Source organism: Leptinotarsa decemlineata, unplaced genomic scaffold, assembly GCF_025532065.1.
Source record: "Leptinotarsa decemlineata unplaced genomic scaffold, Ldec_3_MD MMD2_tig00000035_RagTag_RagTag, whole genome shotgun sequence".
NCBI classification, from domain to species: Eukaryota; Metazoa; Arthropoda; class Insecta; order Coleoptera; family Chrysomelidae; genus Leptinotarsa; species Leptinotarsa decemlineata.
The window spans coordinates 12,581,557-12,602,588 of NW_027412540.1; the positions used below are offsets into that span (position 1 = coordinate 12,581,557).

A 21,032-nucleotide genomic window follows, 5' to 3' on the forward strand; every position below is an offset into this window, starting at 1 on the left:
CCTCTGTGAAATATTTCTTGATTAATTTGTTACGAAACCACCGCATTGCTAACAATCATTGATTCAAAATTAATTACTATTCTATTAACATATATAAATGGATAGAAAAAAGTAATAGAAAACCAGCCATTCATTATATTTCAAATTACGCATACCTACCAATGTGACATAATATCTCTGTACGTTCCACAAGTGACGTCACATATCTGTACCAGTGAATCAGTAGCATTGTATGTCGTGACCGGGCTTCCGTACTTTTCCCCTCACGCACGTCGTGCGTTTTGTTAACCAAGTTAGCATCATCAAGATGATGAATCATCTCGTCAGGAAATGATGAATCATCTTGATGAATGAAATAAGTGCTTCATCTTGTAATATTATCCAAACTCCGCATTTTGGGATGATAGTGTTTCATTTAAGTGAAATTTTATATGGTAATTCTTCTTATTTGTTATATTGTGTAGCGTTTCTATCAATGATATGTGATTAAATTCCACAACTAATATTTGGAATTCAAATTGAATAGAAAAAAAATTGTATAATTAAATGTTCATGTACATACATAGCTCTTTCCTCTTCTCCTTGAAGTAAAACAGTACTCGAAGAAATAATTCATTTTAGCGCAAAAGATGAACCGATTTGGTCGATTGGAGGTGTAACAATATTATTTTTTAATATATAATCAATAATAACCATATAATTTCGACATGAGTGGACACAACTCGAAATATGGCATCATGGCTTTGTTTTACACCGAGTAATTTTCACATTTGTATTTATCACAACTCATTTTTTCTTGGGCAGCAAAATATTGACGTATTAATTGATTAACTCTTGTTGCTGAAATATGTATCAGATTTTTATGCCAACGTTTCGCGCCTTTATATAAATATGGCCCTAAGATATAAATATGAGATATATGCAGAATACACAATCACAAACCACAAACATGGGTTTGTGATTTTTGAAATTAATTTCGTCGATCCGACCAACCTATGCGAACAATTTCAAACGAATACAATAAACGTTTGAAATAGAATTTAGGACGGAACTACAGTAACGTCAATTACAAACACAAGTGGTATAAAAACATATGAAGTTATTTTTTGGGAAAGAAAGTTTTTGGCTTTCTACTACTCCATCTGATACAAAAAAAGGGATGAGAGAATCTTCCAAAGAAAGGAAGGAAGTAATCAAATTGATGGAGTAGTAGAAAGCCAAAAACTTTCTTTCCCAAAAAATTAATCACTCCTAAAAATATAACCCCTTCAATTCAAATATGAAGTTATATATCTCAATTTTCATGTCACGAATTCTTTTATGTGCCGACGAGAGTCAAAAATTTCACAACAGTTGAGTTTTCAAAAAATACCCACTGAACCAATTGTTTTTAAATATGACAAATGACAATTAAAAAAAACTATCTGATCCTAAAGTAAAGTTGACCTCAGAGGTAACCACCGACGGTTATGTCGATGGAGCTAACAGATCAATTTTTTTCTCGTTTTGTAAATACCGAACACAGAACAAATGTAACTGAGACAACAGATCTGCATTATCGAACACTTACTGAGCTAATCGAACGCACAAATTTGTATTAAACGGAACAGTTTGTGATGGTGATCTTAGATTAGGTATATATCTTTCCTTGTCTAAGATGGTGATGATGTATGATGTATGTGTCTGCTGTCAAAACATATGTAAGGAATGGATAAATAAATATATCAGTTGACGAAATATTTATATGCTGTGGCTGATTCTTACATATTTAGTAAATCATTAACAATATGAATTTACTTTAACTCCTCAATGTTTTTCAGTAAACCCATGAATCAAAATGAGTTGGTTTGATGCCACAGGCCTAGCTAGTATTGCAAAGTCGGCCCTGAAAGAAGCACAGAGAACGATTGACAAGGCTTTAGATATTAAAGATGATAATGCACAAATTGCTCCTTCCACTACCCCTATTGATATTAACTCTGAAGATTTTTTTGGTACCTGGGGAGTTGCAGAATCCGAAAATAATGACTTGAAAAGCAAGGTCTTTTCTAAGGAAAATAGAATGAGCTCTAGTATCTGGGGTTCATTTACGGGTTCTTTCTTTGAAAATCAGAAAGATATAGTCAAATCAGCATCTAATACTAGTCTAGATGATACCATTGACTGCAGCGATGAACATTTCAGTCGTAGTAAACTAGTGGTGCAGAGAAGTGAAGATGGAGATGATGAATCAGAAAAAGTAGCTGGAAAAAACTCCTCAGATGACCTGTCTGATTTAGTGGAAATAAGTTTAAGTATGTTTTCCATCTTTAGACGAATATTCTTTGGTGTATCAGTTTTATAATATTTCTTAATTTCAATATGGGATAACCAAATTCAAAATTCTACTTTTGGGGGACTTCTTTTTTTATTGACAGAAAGTTTGGAAACCTGAACTCAGCCACAGAAACTTTCAGTTGACTATCAATATATATTTATAGAATGTTTCTACAGGCTGCCACTTGACTTGCACTACCCTCATCTTGGAATTTTTCAATAAAGAAAGTCGAGCTGTATCTTTTCCATTTCTATTTGTGCTGATAATTCAATGATCTTCATTATGGCTTTAATAATCTCTTGAAAGGAAACAATGCTTTGACACTTCATTTTCATTTGAATAAACGAAACTCAATTCAAATATAAAACATCAGAACAATTCAGGTTATTGGTGCTTTTTTGACAAAATTGAGTGTCACATTTTTTGGAAAGTTGACGTTTATCAGGGTCATAAAGATTTATTCGATGATCATCAAATTAATTAAACTATGAGGTCTGAATGAACATTGTTGATTTGAAAAATATCTGCAAAAAATACAGTTGTTACATTGATTGAAACTTACTGTGAGTAAGTGAGTAAATAGATTTCCAGTTTTTCTGCGAAACAAATTAGAGAAGCCATCAAAATAAAAAAAAGGGTTAACTAACAAAAGAGATGAATTAAATATTACAGAAATTGGGACGATAATATTTAGGAGTAATAATTGTAAGTAATCACTCCAAAATAAATTTTCATTCAATGCCCAGTATCTCCTTTCCAATAAATATTCATACGAAATTTTTCGCGTAATATATCATAAGTAATGACTCCCTGAATTGGAACAGGAGACTTGAATAAACGCTCTTTGTATGAGCATGACTTTTTAAACGATTCTTTTCACTAATTATATAATAATAATAAATATTCATAGGAAATTTCCTTTGTAATATATCATAAGTGATCACTTGTTGAGTTGGAACAGGAGACTTGAGAAACGCCCTTTGTATGAGCATGAATTTTTAAACGATTCTTTCCACTAATTATATTTTTAGGTGATGGAAAAAATGAAGCTGGTGATAATCAAAATGATACCTTAATAGTTAGAAGATCTGATAAGCTAACAACCTCCCAAATCAACAGACTCTCTGGGATAAGTGGCGAAAGTGGAAAGAACAGTTCAGAGAGTGTTGATATCCTAACTTGTAGTACAGAATGTACAAGCCCGGATTCAGATTTGCTGTCACTGGGACAGTCAATATCTACTTCTAGTTCTGCTTTAGGTAAATATATTACCAAAGGTTGGTTATTGTTGTTAAATCTATCCATTCAGAGTTATTGTCAGAAAAAAATGTTTCTTGTTACACAATGTAATTTGGATCATTGTATAGTTTTTTTAGAATTGTAAATAATTCATAAACATAGGCTTTCATGGCCGGATTCACAATTAGAGAAAACAAACAAAATCTAGACTGGTAGAACATGCTTGAATGGAACTTGTACCAACATTTATCTGCAGACATCTTCGGTGGTATAAGCTTTGACTGCGAGTTTATTTTGAAGTCCAAGCAACAATCAACTGGGGAGCTTCATGTTCATTCAAATTTATACTTGTAGGAGTTGGTGGGGTGTCCATGCAAATTATCACTCCTGATTGGTCTACGTTTTTGATAGGTTGTTTTGATTGGTTCACGCTGTTGACAAGTATGTTACTGGTGGGATGTCGATCAGAATTGTATTCTAGTTGATTTCTGGTACTGTATACCACGTTCTGTTGACCAGTATACCTTCTTCTTTTCTGATGTAATTGTTGGAATGTTCATAGATTTCAATGGCCTTCCTATGAAGTTGTACATGGTAATGATTTGTATTAGGTAGGACAGCAGTGTCTTCCTATTTTATTTATTTATTTATACAAACTACAGGCCATGGCCAGTTACAGAGTAGGAAAGGGAAAACTAGCAAGATTTTGGAAAAAGATATCACACTCATTTTGTACAGTATTAAAGGCATTGCACATAGCATTTAAGGAAGCATTTTGATAATAATTTGTTCTTGCCGATTCAATATAAAATGTTTGAAACAATCTAGTTTCATAAGCTGGTACATTGAAATTGATTTTTGATAAAAGACAGGGATTATCCACATCACTATGTATCGTCTTGTACAAATATTTCAAGTAAGCAAATACTCTTTTTTTTTTCGAGGGTTTGTATGTACTTTTCAAGTAGCACTACTTTGGGAATATCAGGGTCATAGTTACCTGTTTCTTTGAAGTGAAGATATCTTAGGAACTTGTTTTGAACTCTTTTAATGATATACTTGTGACTATCATATTGAGAACACCAGACAATGGAAGCACATTCCAAAATGCTTCTAATAAGAGTGATATACAAATGTTTGATTGTCTAGAATGTTGAATTGTCTAGAATTGCGAACTATAAAACCATACATCTTTGAGGCTTTGTTTGTTATATTCAGTATATGAGATCTAAATGATAATTCATAATCAAAAGTAACACCAAGGTCTGTTATTTCTCGAGTTCTGTTAAGTTTTATGCAATGCATATCGTAGCTGTATGTTATACTTACTTTTTTTGAATAACAATTTGTTCTTTTTTGACCAATTAATGATATTATTTATATCGTTTTGTAGATGTACACAATATTCAACTGTTAATATTGTTCTTAACATTTTTAAGTCTTTTTTTAAGAACTTTATTCAGATAATACAATCATGGTTACAAAAAACATTTTAAATAGTATTTGAAATAGCAGCACTATCCAAAAAAAAGTTATCCTAATTAGCACTAACTTATCATATAATAATACCTTTTACAGTACAACAAAATAATACTATCTATAATTTTGAGAATATATAATATAAATGTCAATAAAATAAAAATCTCATAGTAATTGATACAGAGAAATAAAAGATTTAAGCTGTACCTTCGTTGAGTATGCTAGTATAAAAACTCTTTATTTTATTCTTATTGATACTGATATTATGGCTGTCTGTTATTTTCTTGGAAAGAGTATTAAAAGTTTTCATGCATAGTGTACTGGGATTATTTAAGCTAATATCAGTAAGTACAGGTTCTAAAAAGACATTATTATGAGTATTGTATTTGTGGAGCTGATTAACGAATGTGAAGTTGGTATTACATTTGACTTGTTTGAGTATAATCTTGTATGCAAATTTCGATTTCTAGAATATTCTGAATAGGCAGTGTCTTGGTTACACTGTATAAAGGATCAGTTGAGGTTCTGTAGTCAAGCCTGAATAAGATTTTCACGACTTCGTTTTAAAGTGTTTTTATTTTTTTAATTAATGTCTGTCCACATGTATCCCATATATGAATTAAATAGCTAAATATTGATAAGAAATATGCACTGTATATTTGATGGAGTGGAGATGGGTGTAAGTTGGTTCTAAAATCGATACAGAGCATTAACCTTTGGAATTAGGTTTTCATCGACTATTAGTCCCAAATATTTGGTATTATATACTTTCGTTGTTTATTTGCCTCCTATCTCCACTATGATGTCATGTAGTTGTCATGATCATTTGCAAATCAAAAGTATCTACCTATAATGTTAGCAGTTTTCAATGACAGAATATGTAATGTATAGAGTAGGGGTCCAAGGACTGAGCCTTAGGTCGCACCTGCTTTGGTAGTTTCAGTTTGGCTTGAAATGCCATCAACCACTGTGAATTGTTCGTGATATAGAAGGTATGTTTTTAGTAAAGAGAGAGCTTTTCCTCTTATTTCCATTTCTTTAATTTTTCAAGTAATATAGAGAAATCAACAACATCAAATGCTTTTCGTAGGTTAACAAATACAGCAATTAATTGATTGATGTAGCCGTTACTAAGTGATAAGAGATCATCATAAAAAATAAGAAATGAAACTTTCTATGTTTTTTTACCACATTTATTTGTAACTATCATTACTGCAGTTTCGTACTATATGGACACTTTCAAAGTAATGAAAGAGAAATGAAAATTTCTATGTTTTTTACCACTTTTATTTGTAACTAATGTTACTGTAATTTCGTCATATACGGACATTTTCAAACTTATACAATAGTATACAATATTATATACAATAATATACAATGTCCGTATAGGATGAAACTGCAGTAACGTTAGTTACAAATGAAAGTGGTAAAAAACATAGAAATGTTCATTTCTCTTTTCATTATGATTTCCTAACACGTAGTAATGGCTACATCTATCAATTTATCAAAACTGAGTCAGTTTTATTGTGTTATATTGTATATAAAACTGAGTCAGTTTTATTATACATATACCACTAAAGATGTCTGCCGCAGTAGCAGATTAAACGTTTGGTAGAACAAGTTCCATTCGACTATGACCTACCGGCCCAAATTTTTTCCCCAATTGTAAACTTTTAGGATCACAACCTGGATCAGATTCTGTTGAAATAATTGGAGATAGTCTAACTAGTCCCAGTTCTGTTGAAGTAATTGGAAGCAGCAGTACAAGTAGCAGACGCCAATCCCAGCTTACTGATGAATTTGTTTCTCCTTTGCTTTCTCCTTGGTCTGAAGAAAAGTCCAGGTAAATTGAACTGTTATGAAAACAGTCGTTTTTAAGTTTTTCTTTTCAGTTGCTTATACATACAGGTTTATTGTTAAATATAATCTATTTGAGATTCAAGTAATTAAGAGTTGTGGAGAAGTGTTTGTCTTTTGCAGGTTAATTTGATGTGAAAGTATTTGTGACAAGGCTTTCAAAAAACTTGTTTCCTTTGTCTTTGCCGATATGCATCATTTCCAATAGTGACTACTATACAATTTGCCTATTCTGCTAAGTAGGATCTCAGCCTAGTAATTCAATTTCTATCAATTGAAAACTCATATGAAGTTCTTGAGAGAAGCTGCTCATTCCAGAAACCTATGCAATAATTCAATTCTAAGATACTGGAGAAATAATATTAGACATTGTTTCTGGTGTTTCATTTTTGTAGAATTTTCAAATAACACTGTAATTTTCTCAAGATCTACATATCCATTCAATTATCGAAGTCAATACCAGATCATTTAATTTAAACATCAATTCATATATTTATAACGTGTTTTGCTATACAAGGTTTTTTCAGGCAAACCATAGACACGTGTTTCGGGCGTTTGGCCCATCATAAGTATGTTGTAACACTTGCTTTCCAAAAGAAGTACAAATGCACGGAGCCATCAGCAGAAGCCAGCCGCACATTTGTGGTTTTGTGGAATATATCTTGTGTTTACAAGAAAACTACTAAAATTACCATGGAGGCAGTTATAGCTACCTACTTGACTTCCAGGTTCAGGAAATCATACAGATATGATGAAAAATTATCTCTTAGATATTCTCCATATCTGCATGATATCCTAGACCCAGATATTACGCAGGTAGCTATAACTGTCAACATGGTAATTTTATTAGACCCAGACCCTAGACCCAGATATTACGTAGGTAGCTATAGCTGTCTCCGTGGTAATTTTAGTAGTTTTATTGTAAACGCAAGATCCAAGAGAATTTTTTTATAATATCTGTAGGATTTCCTGAACTCGGACGTCAAGTAGGTAGCTATAGCTGCCATCATGTTGATTTTAGTAGTTTTTTGTAAACACAAGATCCATTACAGGAGATTTTTCCCAACACCAAACCGTTATTTTAACACCTCTAAACGTGTTTCGATCACCAAGTGATCCATTGACCGAAACCACAAATGTGAGGCTGGTTTCTGCTGATGAGTATAGTACGCCTGAAGAAATTATTGTACAGTGAAACACGTGTTTCATTTTTTAAAAACTGTTGAGCGAACATCTCATAATAAAGTATTTCTTGAATAAACTATATACCCAATAAAGGTTGAGCTGGTATAGCCAGCTATTGTTAAAAACTCTGACATTCTCCTATAAATGAAAGGAGTTCCAGATATCACGGAGCATTTTAGAATTGAGGTTAGTCTTTCAAACAGTATCTCAAGGTGACCATGAAAAGAAAATGATTGGAAGCTATATCAAGTGCAGGTACATGACAACTATTATCATATGTTGAAAAAATTACTTTGTCACAGAATAAATATGATATCGGTCATAATCACAAAACGCTGTAATTGAATTAAAGATGAGTGCAATAAAATTCTTATTGCACTGATGGAATAGAAAACCTGTTTTTCCACTATAGGCCAATATTTTTTGCATCAATATAGAAAAATTATTGAAATTAAAATGGAGCTGTCCATGTATCCACTTCTGAACTTATTGATTTTTTAAAATTGTATATGATTAGAAAATTAGGTTATTTCAATTTTTAGCGTGTCTGAAAAAACTTCTCCGGACAGCGTTGAAGTTATTCCTGAAGATCAAGAAGAAAATAGTATAGCCGAAGATACAGTGTCGTATACATCATTATCTGAAAGTACTTCTGCCACAGTTCTGGATTCTACTTTCAACTCCCAACTGAAATCCCACAAAATGCTTAAAGATACTTTTATGCGAGCTGATTCTTTAAACGAGAATGAAAATTCTACAAATACTTCCTTTATTAGTGGTAAGTATCTCTCTCAATATTAACTGGTAGTTGAATGTTCCAAGTATTCTGGCTGCAGTTTCATTAATTCATTTCCATATAACTTGAGCTTCCACCACTGGCGACCAATCTTACAGACATGTGCAGTCGCAGTTCTTACATGAGTAAAATTAGTAAAATGAGATCAAATTAATAGACATCTATTGACTGTAGTAGCTTATGCTCTGGCACTTGTTGGTCGTAGTTGTTAGCATTTCAATGTATTTCATGAGCTGTGCGATAAATAATATAATTGTGGAAATTGTGTAGTAAGTCTTAACAACAACATCTTTGTAGATGTACAGAAAGGGATAATGGAGAAGAGCTCTGTAAGGCTGGAGATTTAAAAGTTCAAACATAACATGTTTCTCCACTTGAAATTCTTTCCAACTATTATCTCTGTAGTCTCTTTTCTGATTTTTCCAATTCGTGTTGGGCTCTCTTGAAATAATACATTGTTATCAACTCTGTGGGATTCCGTTTTTTCCATTCTCCGCTCTATTGATATTTATTCATGACATTGTTTTTGTAACAAGAATTTATTCTTAAACAATAAACATATTATCAATCAATCAATCAATCAATCTATACTACAATTCTGTAACTTGTCACTGTACCAAAATTCTCAAATGAAGATTCAGAAATACTTCCCGTGTTATTTTCTGCACTGTCCTTAACATTTTCATCTGTAACTCTAATTTTATCTTTACACATGAAGCTTGTCAAATGTGTAGTTCATGTTACTACTAGATTTAGAAATTGACTACATTTTTTCACTTTTGAATTATTCCCTATCATATCCTCTTCAACTGGTCTAACGTCTAATTGATTTTTTGCATTACCTACGAGCTTTATATTGTTCCTCCAAATCATCTTTATTTCGCAATTCTGGTATTCTTGCTCCTTATCTCTCTCTTTATTTTAAAGTCTTCGGTACTTAATTCGTGTGTCTCTTCCACAACTTCCCCATAGGCATTCTGCATAGGTATGTGCTGTTTTCTATTTTCTTTTCTAATTTAGTCTGTCCAATGTTTTATTCTTAGGTTTCTGTAATATTCCACTACAACTTCCCCCCCTCTTCAAATTTCCTTGTCCTTCCTGAATTTTTTTTTTTCACCTTTTTTCTCATCTTTGATAACATATGAGTCTGCACTACTTCATTCGATGAGGTTATTACGTCGAAAATTACTTTTCTTCCTGCATCAACTCTGTTGTAGCTCTGTCGTACTGTGTTTTTGTATTACTATATGTTAATAAAAATCGTGCCAATAAAATATGAATAGGGGTACTTCTGATCAATGGACATCACTAATATCTCTCTTCAGTTTATGTTTATAGATTATCTCAGAATTTTCTATCGCTTCAGTACTGGCGGGATGGAATGGTTGTTAGGTTATATGTTTAAGACCATTGTTTCTATAAAATCGTTCCAGTTTCTCTGATACAAAATATCTACCATTGTCCTTGACATCTAAATCTTGCAATCTGAATCTGCGGAATATGTCCGTTAAACATTTATCCATTTCAAAACTAGTTATATTTATCATCAGAAATATTTCTATCCATTTTAAGTATGCATCGGTAATGATGAAAAAGTACCATTTTTTCATTGGACAGGTTAAAATTCATGTGAGGTCTCTTCTTCCTCTGATATATTGTTCAAACTTCCTTAGACAGAATACCAAGGCTAGATCTTTTTTGCACATCACTGAATAGTTTTTCTCAGCATGCGTGTATGTCATTGGCGCTCAAGCGATCAGTTTTTCATTTCCTTTTGCACCTCTATGGAGTAACACACTTGAAATGCCCTTGTTCAATGCATTGCCCGTTTTCGGACTGAAGTGAGATGGTATTATATCCTCTGGAATGCTCTGCGGAGTTCGAAGAGAAAATCTCGATATTTCATCCGTTTTTCCTTCTCTTTTCGGACGATATTCGTCTCGCCAGGAGCTGAAAACTCCATGACAAATATCGTCTTGCTCTGGTGGTCGAGAAGGACTACATCAGGCTTATTAGATTGTATGAGTCTGAGGGTGGGGAACGAATAATTCCAATAAATTCGGCACTTCTCGTTTCCCACAACGGATTCAATATCCCCCGGAGCGTAGGGCAACACCGGTGTCTCGTCAATACCGTAAGAGTGCCGTAGATGGTAATATAGCACTCTTAGGGCCGCGTTATGTCGATGGATACAGGCCGAGACCGCATATGGTGGACATGCTGATAGCAAGTGCATTAGGGTCTTGGGCGCCTCGCGGCGCCTCGCCCTGCACCTTGTGTCAGGAACCTCATACCCATCATGCGACTGAGGTAGACTAAGGTGTTGAAGGTACCATCCTGGCAAGCCATGATGAACCCCTCAGTTTATTATTAGCAGTAATGATCAATATGTCATGAGTGACTTGGAATATATGTTTTGGTGAAGCAATATGAAAAGGTTGAGTTTTCAGATAATGATCCAATATGTTTTCCATATAATTTCCATTATATTTTCAGATGCCATTACTAGAGCTCCTAGTCGCACGATGCATTTACCTTTGACTCAAGTCTCCCAGGTTATGATTGATACCCAGCCTCAAAGTAATAAACAAGATATGCCAAATATCCTCCCGAAAACAAATGTTATAGATATTCCTTCAGAAAGTGAAATGGCAACAGAATGTAGGCTGGATTTTTCTACAGATGAAAGCTCTCATTCTGATAAAACAGTTATAGGCAGTGATAGTATAATGGAAAGTAGCAGTGATACAAGTACCGCTACTGAAGCAAGTAGTCATTCCACTTATTTAAAAATTATGCTTGCTGATGCTATGCTTGAGAAAAGTTTTTCAGATCAGGAACAAAATAATAAAGTCGAGCAGTTTTGTATTAGTTCTCAAGATTCTGATAAGAACAGTTTAGAAAATATTTCCATTTCCCAAGTAGAAATATTACCCAGAGAAAACTCACCTGTCAGTTCTGGTAGTCGATCAGATTTGGTCAAGATAGGCTCAGACCACACATCTGGTGATGAACTGGAAACCACTACTTCATCTGATATAGAGATAATTTCTAGCCCTAATGGTGATTCCAGCAGTACACAGAGTCGCCAAAGTCCTGCCAAACCAACATGTGTAAAAACTAAGTCGGAAAACTCCACAATAGATTCCCTGCTTTGTAAAATGACCATAAAGAAAACGAAAGGACACACCAGGGAATTATCTGAGGCCTCTAGTATCAGCGACGATTTTCATAGTGAGACAGATAGGCTTTTGAAGAAGATCTCAGAAATGACGGAGATTCTCGAGTCTAGAGAAGCCAAACTTATTGATTTGAATCACAGAAATGCCGAATTACAAGAAATGAATAGCGATCTTCAAATTCAGATGGATTCTATTATAACAAGGCAATTAGAAAGTGCCGATGTTTCTCAAGTAACAGAGGAATATACTCAGCGTCTGTCAGCTTTGGAGAAAAAATTTCAACAAACTCTTAGGGAGAAAGATAGTCTGAGAAAAGATTTAGAACAAATCAAGCAAGAGGCCGCATCTAGAATGAGTAATGGCGAGATAAATGCTGTTATATCTGAAAAAGATGAGGTTATAAGGGAGCTCAGAGAAGAAGGAGAGAAGCTTTCCAAACAACAATTGCAGCATTCAAATATCATAAAAAAGTTGAGAACGAAAGAAAAAGAAAATGAAAATACTATAAAACATTTAAGGTGAGATACATGAAGAAGGGTGGACCAAAACTTATTTCATTGATTTTTTCAGGGAAAGAATTGAATTGTTGTCATCAGAGTCAGACCGCCTAAAAAAATCACTTGCAGCTAAGGAAGAAGTTGAACGCACTCAAATAGAGGCTGTCCATCAGTTAACAACAAGGAATAAAAAGTTGGATGGGGAATTATTACAGTTGAAGGGTCAAATTGAAGACTTAACACAAAAACATGATACAACAAAAAGGTCCCTTGAGGCTGCTAAGAAGGACATTGCTGAAAAAAATAAGTCAAACAGTGAATTGTTGATTAGAGAACAAATGGTAGAAACATTGGAAAATCAGAAGAAACTCGCTGAAGCACAAAATGAAGAAGTGAGTTACATTGCATAAGTTAGTAGAATACAACAGATTTTTCTGGTGCAAATAATAATTTTTCAGTAGGAAATATTTAAAAATCCGAGAGTTCAGTCATTGAATGACAATAGGTCAATTACATTTTTTCTGCTCAAAATTAGATTATTTTTCATTGCTCAGCTGCTATCTTAGAGCAATTTTAAGAAGTCTTTGAGAGAGTGGAAGAACAACTCAGTAGGAGTTGTGCTAACTGAGTTGAACTTCGCCTTTTGTATCTGCAACTAGCTCTGTAATCTATTAAAATATATGTATGAAGCTCCAGCTGAGAAACAATAAAGACGATTATTATTATTATTAAGTAAAAGAATGCAAGAGCTGTTTCCAATACTTACGCCACAATCGGCTAGAAACTGAGGAACTGACTTGTTGCCCTGATGGTTTTACTTGATTTCTGTACAGTATCAGTGTGGAAAACTAATAAACTAAAACCTACTAAAATGCACTTTGAATTTCTTCTCAACAGTGTTGCAGATATTTGGTTAAGCAGTCAGAAATTTATTTTCCATGTGTTTTTTTTCAAAACTGAAATAGTAGTATTATCAAAATTGCTTGTTTTTCTTGTTGTATTTATATATAGGTACTTTGTGTTTACTTTTACTCATTTTGTATTTTGATTGATACTGCTTCATTAATTTATTCATACTTTCAAGAAAAGTTACGAAAATACAAAATAAAGTAGTTTCACATACATATAATTTCTTTAATAAATAATATTCGTTATCAGCTAGCTAATTAATTCTGAAAGCAAGAATGAAATAATGAAGAAACGAGAATTGAAACTTTCTATGTTTTTTACCACTTTTGTTTGTAACTAACGAGTTTCATCTTATAACGACACTTTTTAAACTTAAACATTAAACTGTTTAAATATATACATTATATATAAATATACATTAAACATAAGGACATTTTCAAACTTATACATTAAACTGTTGAAATATATACATTATATATGAATATACATTAAACTGTTTCATGTACAAGTTTGAAAATTATAGGACGAAACTGCAGTAACGTTAGTTACAAATAAAAATGGTAAAAAACATAGAAAGTTTCAATTCTTTTTTCTTCATTATGATTTCCTACCACGTAGTAAAGACTACAGTCCATCAATTTATAGCAAGAATGAAATATTTTTTTGTGATTAAAATTTTGGTACAATGATTGAAATTTTGGTTCAGATCATAAATCAGCTAGAAGATCTGAGGCACAAACTGCGGCAGTCGGAAGAAGTTAGTATTAAGAAGGAAGAATGGCATCGTGAAGAAAAAAATAAATTGCTGAGAAGATTAGAAGAGGCAGAGGCCCGCAATGAGGAACTATCACAGTCTGTTTTAGAAGTTAGCAAACCTTTAATTCGTCAATTGGAGTCTCTTCAAGCAACACATACCATGAAAATTAGCGGCTTTGAGAAAATGGAGGAAAAGTTAACAATGAAATTAAGTAAGTTATATAATCATACTAACGTTGAATCCGAAAATAGTAATAGTTAAAAGTAATTATTTATTCAATTTTAGCTTCTCACATTTCTTTTGCCTTTCAGATGAGCTTCAGGCCAAACTACAAACATCTATCAGTTCGGAAAAAGAAGTTAAAGAGGAATGTATTCGATTAAGGTCTAGATTGTCTGAAATTGACAGTCGAGAGAACAGTTCAAAACACAAAATTGAAAGATTGGAAATGGAATTGGAGAGACAGAAAACCGAGAATTTACTTACAAAACAAGAACTGAATAACAAAATTGATCATTTGAACGATATTATTAGGAAAAATAAAGAAGTCATTGATGAGCAGGAACGTCAGCTTTTAACCCTCCAGCACCAGTTAACTTTAGAAAAATCAACCAATGAAATGGATAAAAGGCAGGCTGAATCATTACAAGTAATGTTACAAATATATTTTTTCAAATCTGTTAGTTGATCATGCTAGTATCTTCCCTGTTCTGTTTTAAAATATACCTGTGACATGAGCTATTGAAAGCAAATTCTCCAAATATGTACCTGCTATTGCTATGATGTCTACTTGAATGGATCACTTATGTTAACATAGATCAAAAAGTGGATGCTGCTCTTCCCTTAGAAAAAGCTTTTATAGTTGGAAATCAGAGACCAAACACAATACATTTATGATTCAACACCAAACATCACTGTTTTGACCCGCCAGAGGTCACGTCTATTGCTGTAGAAATTACTGCACAGTTGCAATGAGCAATCATTTCAGTGCAATAAAATGAGAATAACTTCAGTTCTTTGTTAAAATGTAATAGTATTTTCAGAAATATTTCAATATAATAAGCACTTCAACATGCAAATATATTATTTTTCAGATCCAAAATAGAATAAATGGTGATATACAGTCCTCTGGGGTTGAACAAACTTCACTAACAGGAAGCAATTCACCGACTCTGAGCTTAGGGAAACTTTCTGTTTCTGAATCAATGGCTGGTTCATTCTGGTCTCAGGTAAGAGAATAATAGTGATATTTTTGTGATGTTTTGTCGTGATTTTCGGTGAAATGTTCAGAGATTTTTTTTACTGATTGGTGTTGTAGAGAAGCCCATGTTACAACTGTTTCTCTTAGCCCTGTATGTCAATCGTCAACCAAAACTTTTGTAATAATTTCATACTGTTTCAGTGTTAGACGAATTTCACAATTATTTCGAGTGAATGGAGTCATTTTCATTACATATGATAGGTTAATCGAGTTGTAGGTTCACTTTTGAAAAAGAGCGAGAGTGTGAAAAATGTATTCTGCCGTTGTCCTGTCCTCTGCTCATATATACCATATAGTTTTTCCTAAATTTCTTTTGATGTATTACACATATTAATGAGTTGCCAAACTTGTGAGATCAAACTGGTGGTAGAATCGATTTTTCTTACATCTTGTAAACTTTTTCGATTATCATGAGAAAGTATCTATAAAATGAAACTAACACAGTTCCTGTTTTATAGATTTTGACATCTCTGATGAAGTCATTATCATACTCTCCTGCTACCGTTCTCATAAGAAAATGCACTAAATGTTTCCTTTCATTTAAAATTAATTAAGTGTTATTGTCAAATTGAATTGATCTTTTCAAATGTATTTTATTCAGAGCAAGATTTCTGGACAAATTTAATGATTCATATTTGATCCATATAAATGTCAAAAATAACAAATAATATTTAGAGCATTTAGACTATATCCCAATAAATTCTTATATATTGTAATTGAAGATTAAGTTCCAACGGTAACGGCAGACTTTACTTAACATCTTTTATTTCAAGTTTGGGGCATGCATTGTTGAATAGTTGAATTAAATTTATTATTTCTGTATATCAAAGTCTGAAGATATTGTTGTGAATCATCCCCTTGCCATCGTAAATCAATTGTGACGTGGCCAAGATTCCGCTCAGCCTTGCCGGCGTTTCTTGGTTGTCCTAGTTTTCGCGTCCTTTCAAGTTCGAATTCCCTATCGCCTTCGAGGTACTTCGATAATCGCTATCCACGTGCATATCGAGTAGTAAAGTTAAGACAGTGCGGTACAGAGCGATCTAATAAGACGATAGACAATTGAATATTAGTTGAAGTTTTAGTTGAAGTGTTTGGTTGTTTCAACAGTTAAATTAAGTTAAGTTTGATTATCGTACAATGAATGTAGTCAATTATTGGTAAACCCACGGGAAAAACGTAACATTTGGGGTAATTGAATCCTCTCCAAGCCAATATGGAATTCACCAGAACTCCATCGAATGGACGCGAAAACTAGAACAACCGAGAAACGCCGGCCGGATTGAGCGCGATCTTGGCCACGTCACAATTGATTTACGACGGCCAGAGGCGGTCGGCGTTATCTTTTTTTTAGGGGATGATTCACAACAATATTAACAGTTCTGAAATTAGAGTAGATAAATTAATGCATATAAAATTATAAGAATACTCAGTTGAAAATTTTCATATCAGTAGTCAAAAGTCGAAGAAATATTGAAAAATATTAAGAAAAAAATGAATACGGCACATAAAATTCTATGCAAAAAAAGCTAGTGTATAAAATTCTTCGTGAATAAATGAAATAATATGAAAACACCTTTCAAATTTTCAATTTATTATAAATAAAGTAGCATATGAAGTCGATCTGAAGTAAATTTATTCAATAGTTTAGGAAAGTTATAAATGATGGTTTTGAGTTTTTTTTTTGTTTTCTCTGTAGATATTTTTGGTTATGCAATATGCTTGAGGCAGCTGTTGTATAGTTTTTCATACTATGGTTGAAAATTCTTGAGCACGCTAATGTATAGCGAAACAGGTGTGAAGGTTTTGTTAACTGTCCAGAGTAAATCTCACAATAAAGTGCTACTTGAATAAGTTAGGAATTTTCATCAAGTATCTACCAATGCCATCACGTATCATTGTGTCATCAGTGTGTTGCTATTTAAAAGGTTATATGGAGCAACAATGTTAATGTCGGGTTTGCTATAATTTCCTGTAAGTTGGTTACAAGTGATTTGATTTAATCAAAGTGTTTGTCTGCTTTTTAATGTTTCAGCAATGTAACAGCACTTGTCATTTTTTGCCCCGCCCGTAATTGAAAACACGATTCATTGAGCTCGTTTTCCGACTTTTATCCTTCAGTATATAAAATTCTTGTTCCAGGACGAACCTTTTGATACAGGAGCCACCCCTCGATATACCAACATGTTTGAAATGCAAATGCTGCAGTCAAATTTGAAACAACGTGAGGGAGAATTGCAGCAATTACAATGGGAGCTCAACAGGAGAGAGCAAGAACGATCCCTCCTAAACACAGAAATATCAACTTTGCTGACCCGAGTTGAAGAATTAGCTGGTAGAGCTGAAGATTATGATAGTCTGAAGACTAGATTGCAAGAATTAGAACGACAGTATGATACACTCTGTCAGTTATTTGGCGAGAAGGTGGAAGAAAATGAAGAATTGAAATTGGACTTGCAAGATGTTAAGGAAATGTACAAGGGACAAATAGATGAGCTATTGAGACAGCAGAAACAAAACACAAAGTGATGATTTCGTTATTAAAGTTGAGGTACATGTTAAATAATATTCGCATAGTAAATACTCTTTATTTAAGAGAAACGTTTAGTCGTGCACTTGTGGCATTTCACAATTGCTTCTGTGCTTTTGTTTTGGATATGATGAACTGAACAATTCAGAGGGCAAAAGATGAAATTATCACTGAAATAGAATTCAAACTAATATATTCAAAAACTATTTCATAGTTTGGCGGTGAGTTCTCTCCCAGAAACAAGTATGAAACTAAGTCTTATGAAGTTATTATTGTATTTATTTCAGTGTTTTTGGATTTATTGTTTTATAGTTGTTATTTTTTTCTTGAGTTTGAATATCTAAAAAAGGACCATCATGGAAAAAAATCTGTTTTTCCGTTAACCAGCTGTTGCACCCCTACGAACGACAACCCTCAGAAGTCGACACTTGTGCGAGCTAAGGATTAACGAGGGTTTACCTTTTAACGTGTGATTCCTAACACGGAAGTGCACATGAATACTGAAACGGGACCATTGAAAATCAGTGTTGAAATTTACTTTCTACAACGAGAGAACTTCTTGCCATACATTTTGCAAACCAAGTTGGTGTACCCAGAAACAATTGGTTTTCTTGCTTTTGGCATAATTGATTTAGAATTAAAATCATTGAATGACAACGATTTTTCTTGATATATTATTGAAAACTTCAATATTTTAACACCTATTTGAGAAACAGCAATGATAATGCTTTTCAATTTGTTGGGTTGAACACTTATCACTTATTTTCCTTGAGATAAGTTTATGCAATTTAGTATTGAGTTTCTTGAGAACTTTTAATTTTATCAAACAGTATTCTCAGACGATACTGAAAGAAATATACTTTACTGTTGTAGAGAAGTTATTTTTGATATTTTTATAGATGGGTAATTCTCAAACAATACTTTTTAGGTCAAAAAAGGTAAAACTGGAACCTCTGGCGTAGAATAAATCATAAAACAAACACTTTTCCCAAACACCAGAAATGGAGTACTCTTCTCGACTCAGGTGTCACCAACCAAGTTGGCGTCTTCGGGAGATGAAGTTAGTGTCTTTTTCTTCTTGACGACAACTTGGTTGGTGAAACATGCGTCGATAGGAGTATTGCATTTCAAATGTTTGGGAAAAGTATTTGTTTTTGGATTTGAAATTCATGCTTTATATTAGACTTTTTACGAGTTTTTAAAATATATTTGATTTATTTTTCCTAACCTTGGCAGACGATTTTTCTACATGATTTTCTGTTGTCTGTTAGGTAGGGGGACAGGTTGCCAGACTGTATTACCTTTCTGTATTTAGATTAGAAGGAACAAAATGCAGCTGGTATGCTGACTGAGCGTTGTTGAGACTTCGAGATAGTACCTTCATCCTCACACTCATCCCTACAAGTTTAACTTCGAGTAAACACGAAGTTCCCCAGTTGGTCGTTGCTTAAGACTTATAAATTATACCTTCAAACTCGCAGTCAACACATGTACCACTGAAGATGTATGCCGCAGTAGCAGATAAATCGGTCTGTTGAGAAAAAATTGACCTATGAGAGAGATTGTAAAGTTTACTGATAGTGAAACATACTGATTCCTTTGTTTTTGTTATATGATGATATGCATTATGTCTAAAATACCAGTTTTATTATTCAGTTATTTGATAAACAACCAAAGACGACTAGTATGGAAAGTATTTTTCTTTTAATTTTTTTTTAACCCATTCCATTATTTTGAAGAACTTTTTCAGTTTTCAAACTCTACAGTTAGATATAGAAAAAATGGGATTTCCTAAGAAATGAAATGAATTAATGGTGTATGAATGTGAAGGTGGGATTAAGTTCCCCCTTTTCATAGATGTAAACATGAGCCTCTTCCTTGCTGAAATTGCTAAGTTTTCAACTTAGTTTCTCCGTGATTCAACAGTTTATATAGATAATAAGGGGGCTACATTATCTGCCACATACTCACTCGTATTTAAATCTTCCACTATTCAATTTGCTTCTGAGAAAAATCAGGAAAACTTATTGATAAGGGTTTTATTCACTTCATATTTATTATTTGTAAAGAACTACCAAACATTGTAGTAAACTCAGCTGAACATTAGTTTGTGGTTTAGGGAGGAGCAAATACTGGAAGGGATCAAAGGTTACCAACATAGGTTTAGGTTTTGGAGTGGTCTATCCTCAAATATTTCAACCAATAATTATTTGAAAAACTATTTTTGTGTAGGGTTCGACGTTTTATTTCTGTTTTTCGAATGTTTAACCTTCCACAGCTTGAAAAATGAGTGAAGCTAAATCAATAAAATATCTGTTGAAGTCTAATGAAGAGAAAACGAAAAAGTTCACCCCAAAAAGTTACTGCGTAATATAAACCACTCAGTTCACTTCAGTAACTTGTATTCATAAATTTTGCCTACAAAATGAAATTTCTATAGTTAGCTCTTTTCAGATGGTTCACCTTTCGGAAACTTCACAAATTAGATTTTGAATACCGCCTCTATTGGAAACAGCTTTTTTCCTTTAACACATGTCAAATTGAATTTTCTGGAAATGGAATAGATTGTTGGGAAAGAAATTTTTTGGCTTAGTACTACTCTATCTTGATACAGAAAATAGTAACTTGTTTATTGGCTATTATAGCTATTATTATGGCTATTATAGACATACAAAATATTTAGTATCAAGAATTTTAGATATTGCATTTTTTATTGAAATGTTATATTTACTTTATATCTTTCTTTTCTCACATACATTTTATATTTGAACTTAGTTTCATCAATAACATACTGAGGACTCAACCCAGATCAAGTAAGAAAACGTGTTTCAATTCCAAGTACTCATTTATTTTCAACTAATCACTTGTAAAGAGTTCATCATATCTCATAATTTATGGTATAAATGAGTAAATACGTTTTTAATCTGTGATATTGTGGAACTTTTATATATTATGTAGGTTTACTTGTAATTTTGAATTTATTCTGTGTTGGTTATGAATATATGAAATAAATTATCCGAATTGTG

General features: G+C 33.0%; 1 protein-coding gene across 4 annotated transcripts; it reads left to right on the forward strand.

Annotated features, from left to right (window-relative positions):
- The first annotated feature begins 1,643 nt into the window (after positions 1-1,643).
- On the forward strand, positions 1,644-21,032 carry Tmf (TATA element modulatory factor). Of its 4 annotated transcripts, none has more exons than XM_023157443.2 (11): positions 1,644-1,700; positions 1,821-2,294; positions 3,349-3,576; positions 6,713-6,878; positions 8,620-8,855; positions 11,370-12,573; positions 12,626-12,944; positions 14,168-14,429; positions 14,530-14,867; positions 15,313-15,447; positions 17,619-21,032. In XM_023157443.2, exons 2-11 carry the CDS (start codon positions 1,838-1,840, stop codon positions 18,003-18,005), a joined length of 3,732 nt encoding a protein of 1,243 aa, XP_023013211.2. In that variant the 5' UTR covers positions 1,644-1,700; positions 1,821-1,837; the 3' UTR covers positions 18,006-21,032. The 4 variants fall into 4 exon arrangements, with proteins under 4 accessions (XP_023013211.2, XP_023013212.2, XP_023013213.2 ...); XM_023157444.2 differs by having other exon boundaries at positions 1,697-1,771; XM_023157445.2 differs by lacking the exon at positions 1,644-1,700 and having other exon boundaries at positions 1,707-2,294; positions 17,619-18,027; positions 19,282-21,032.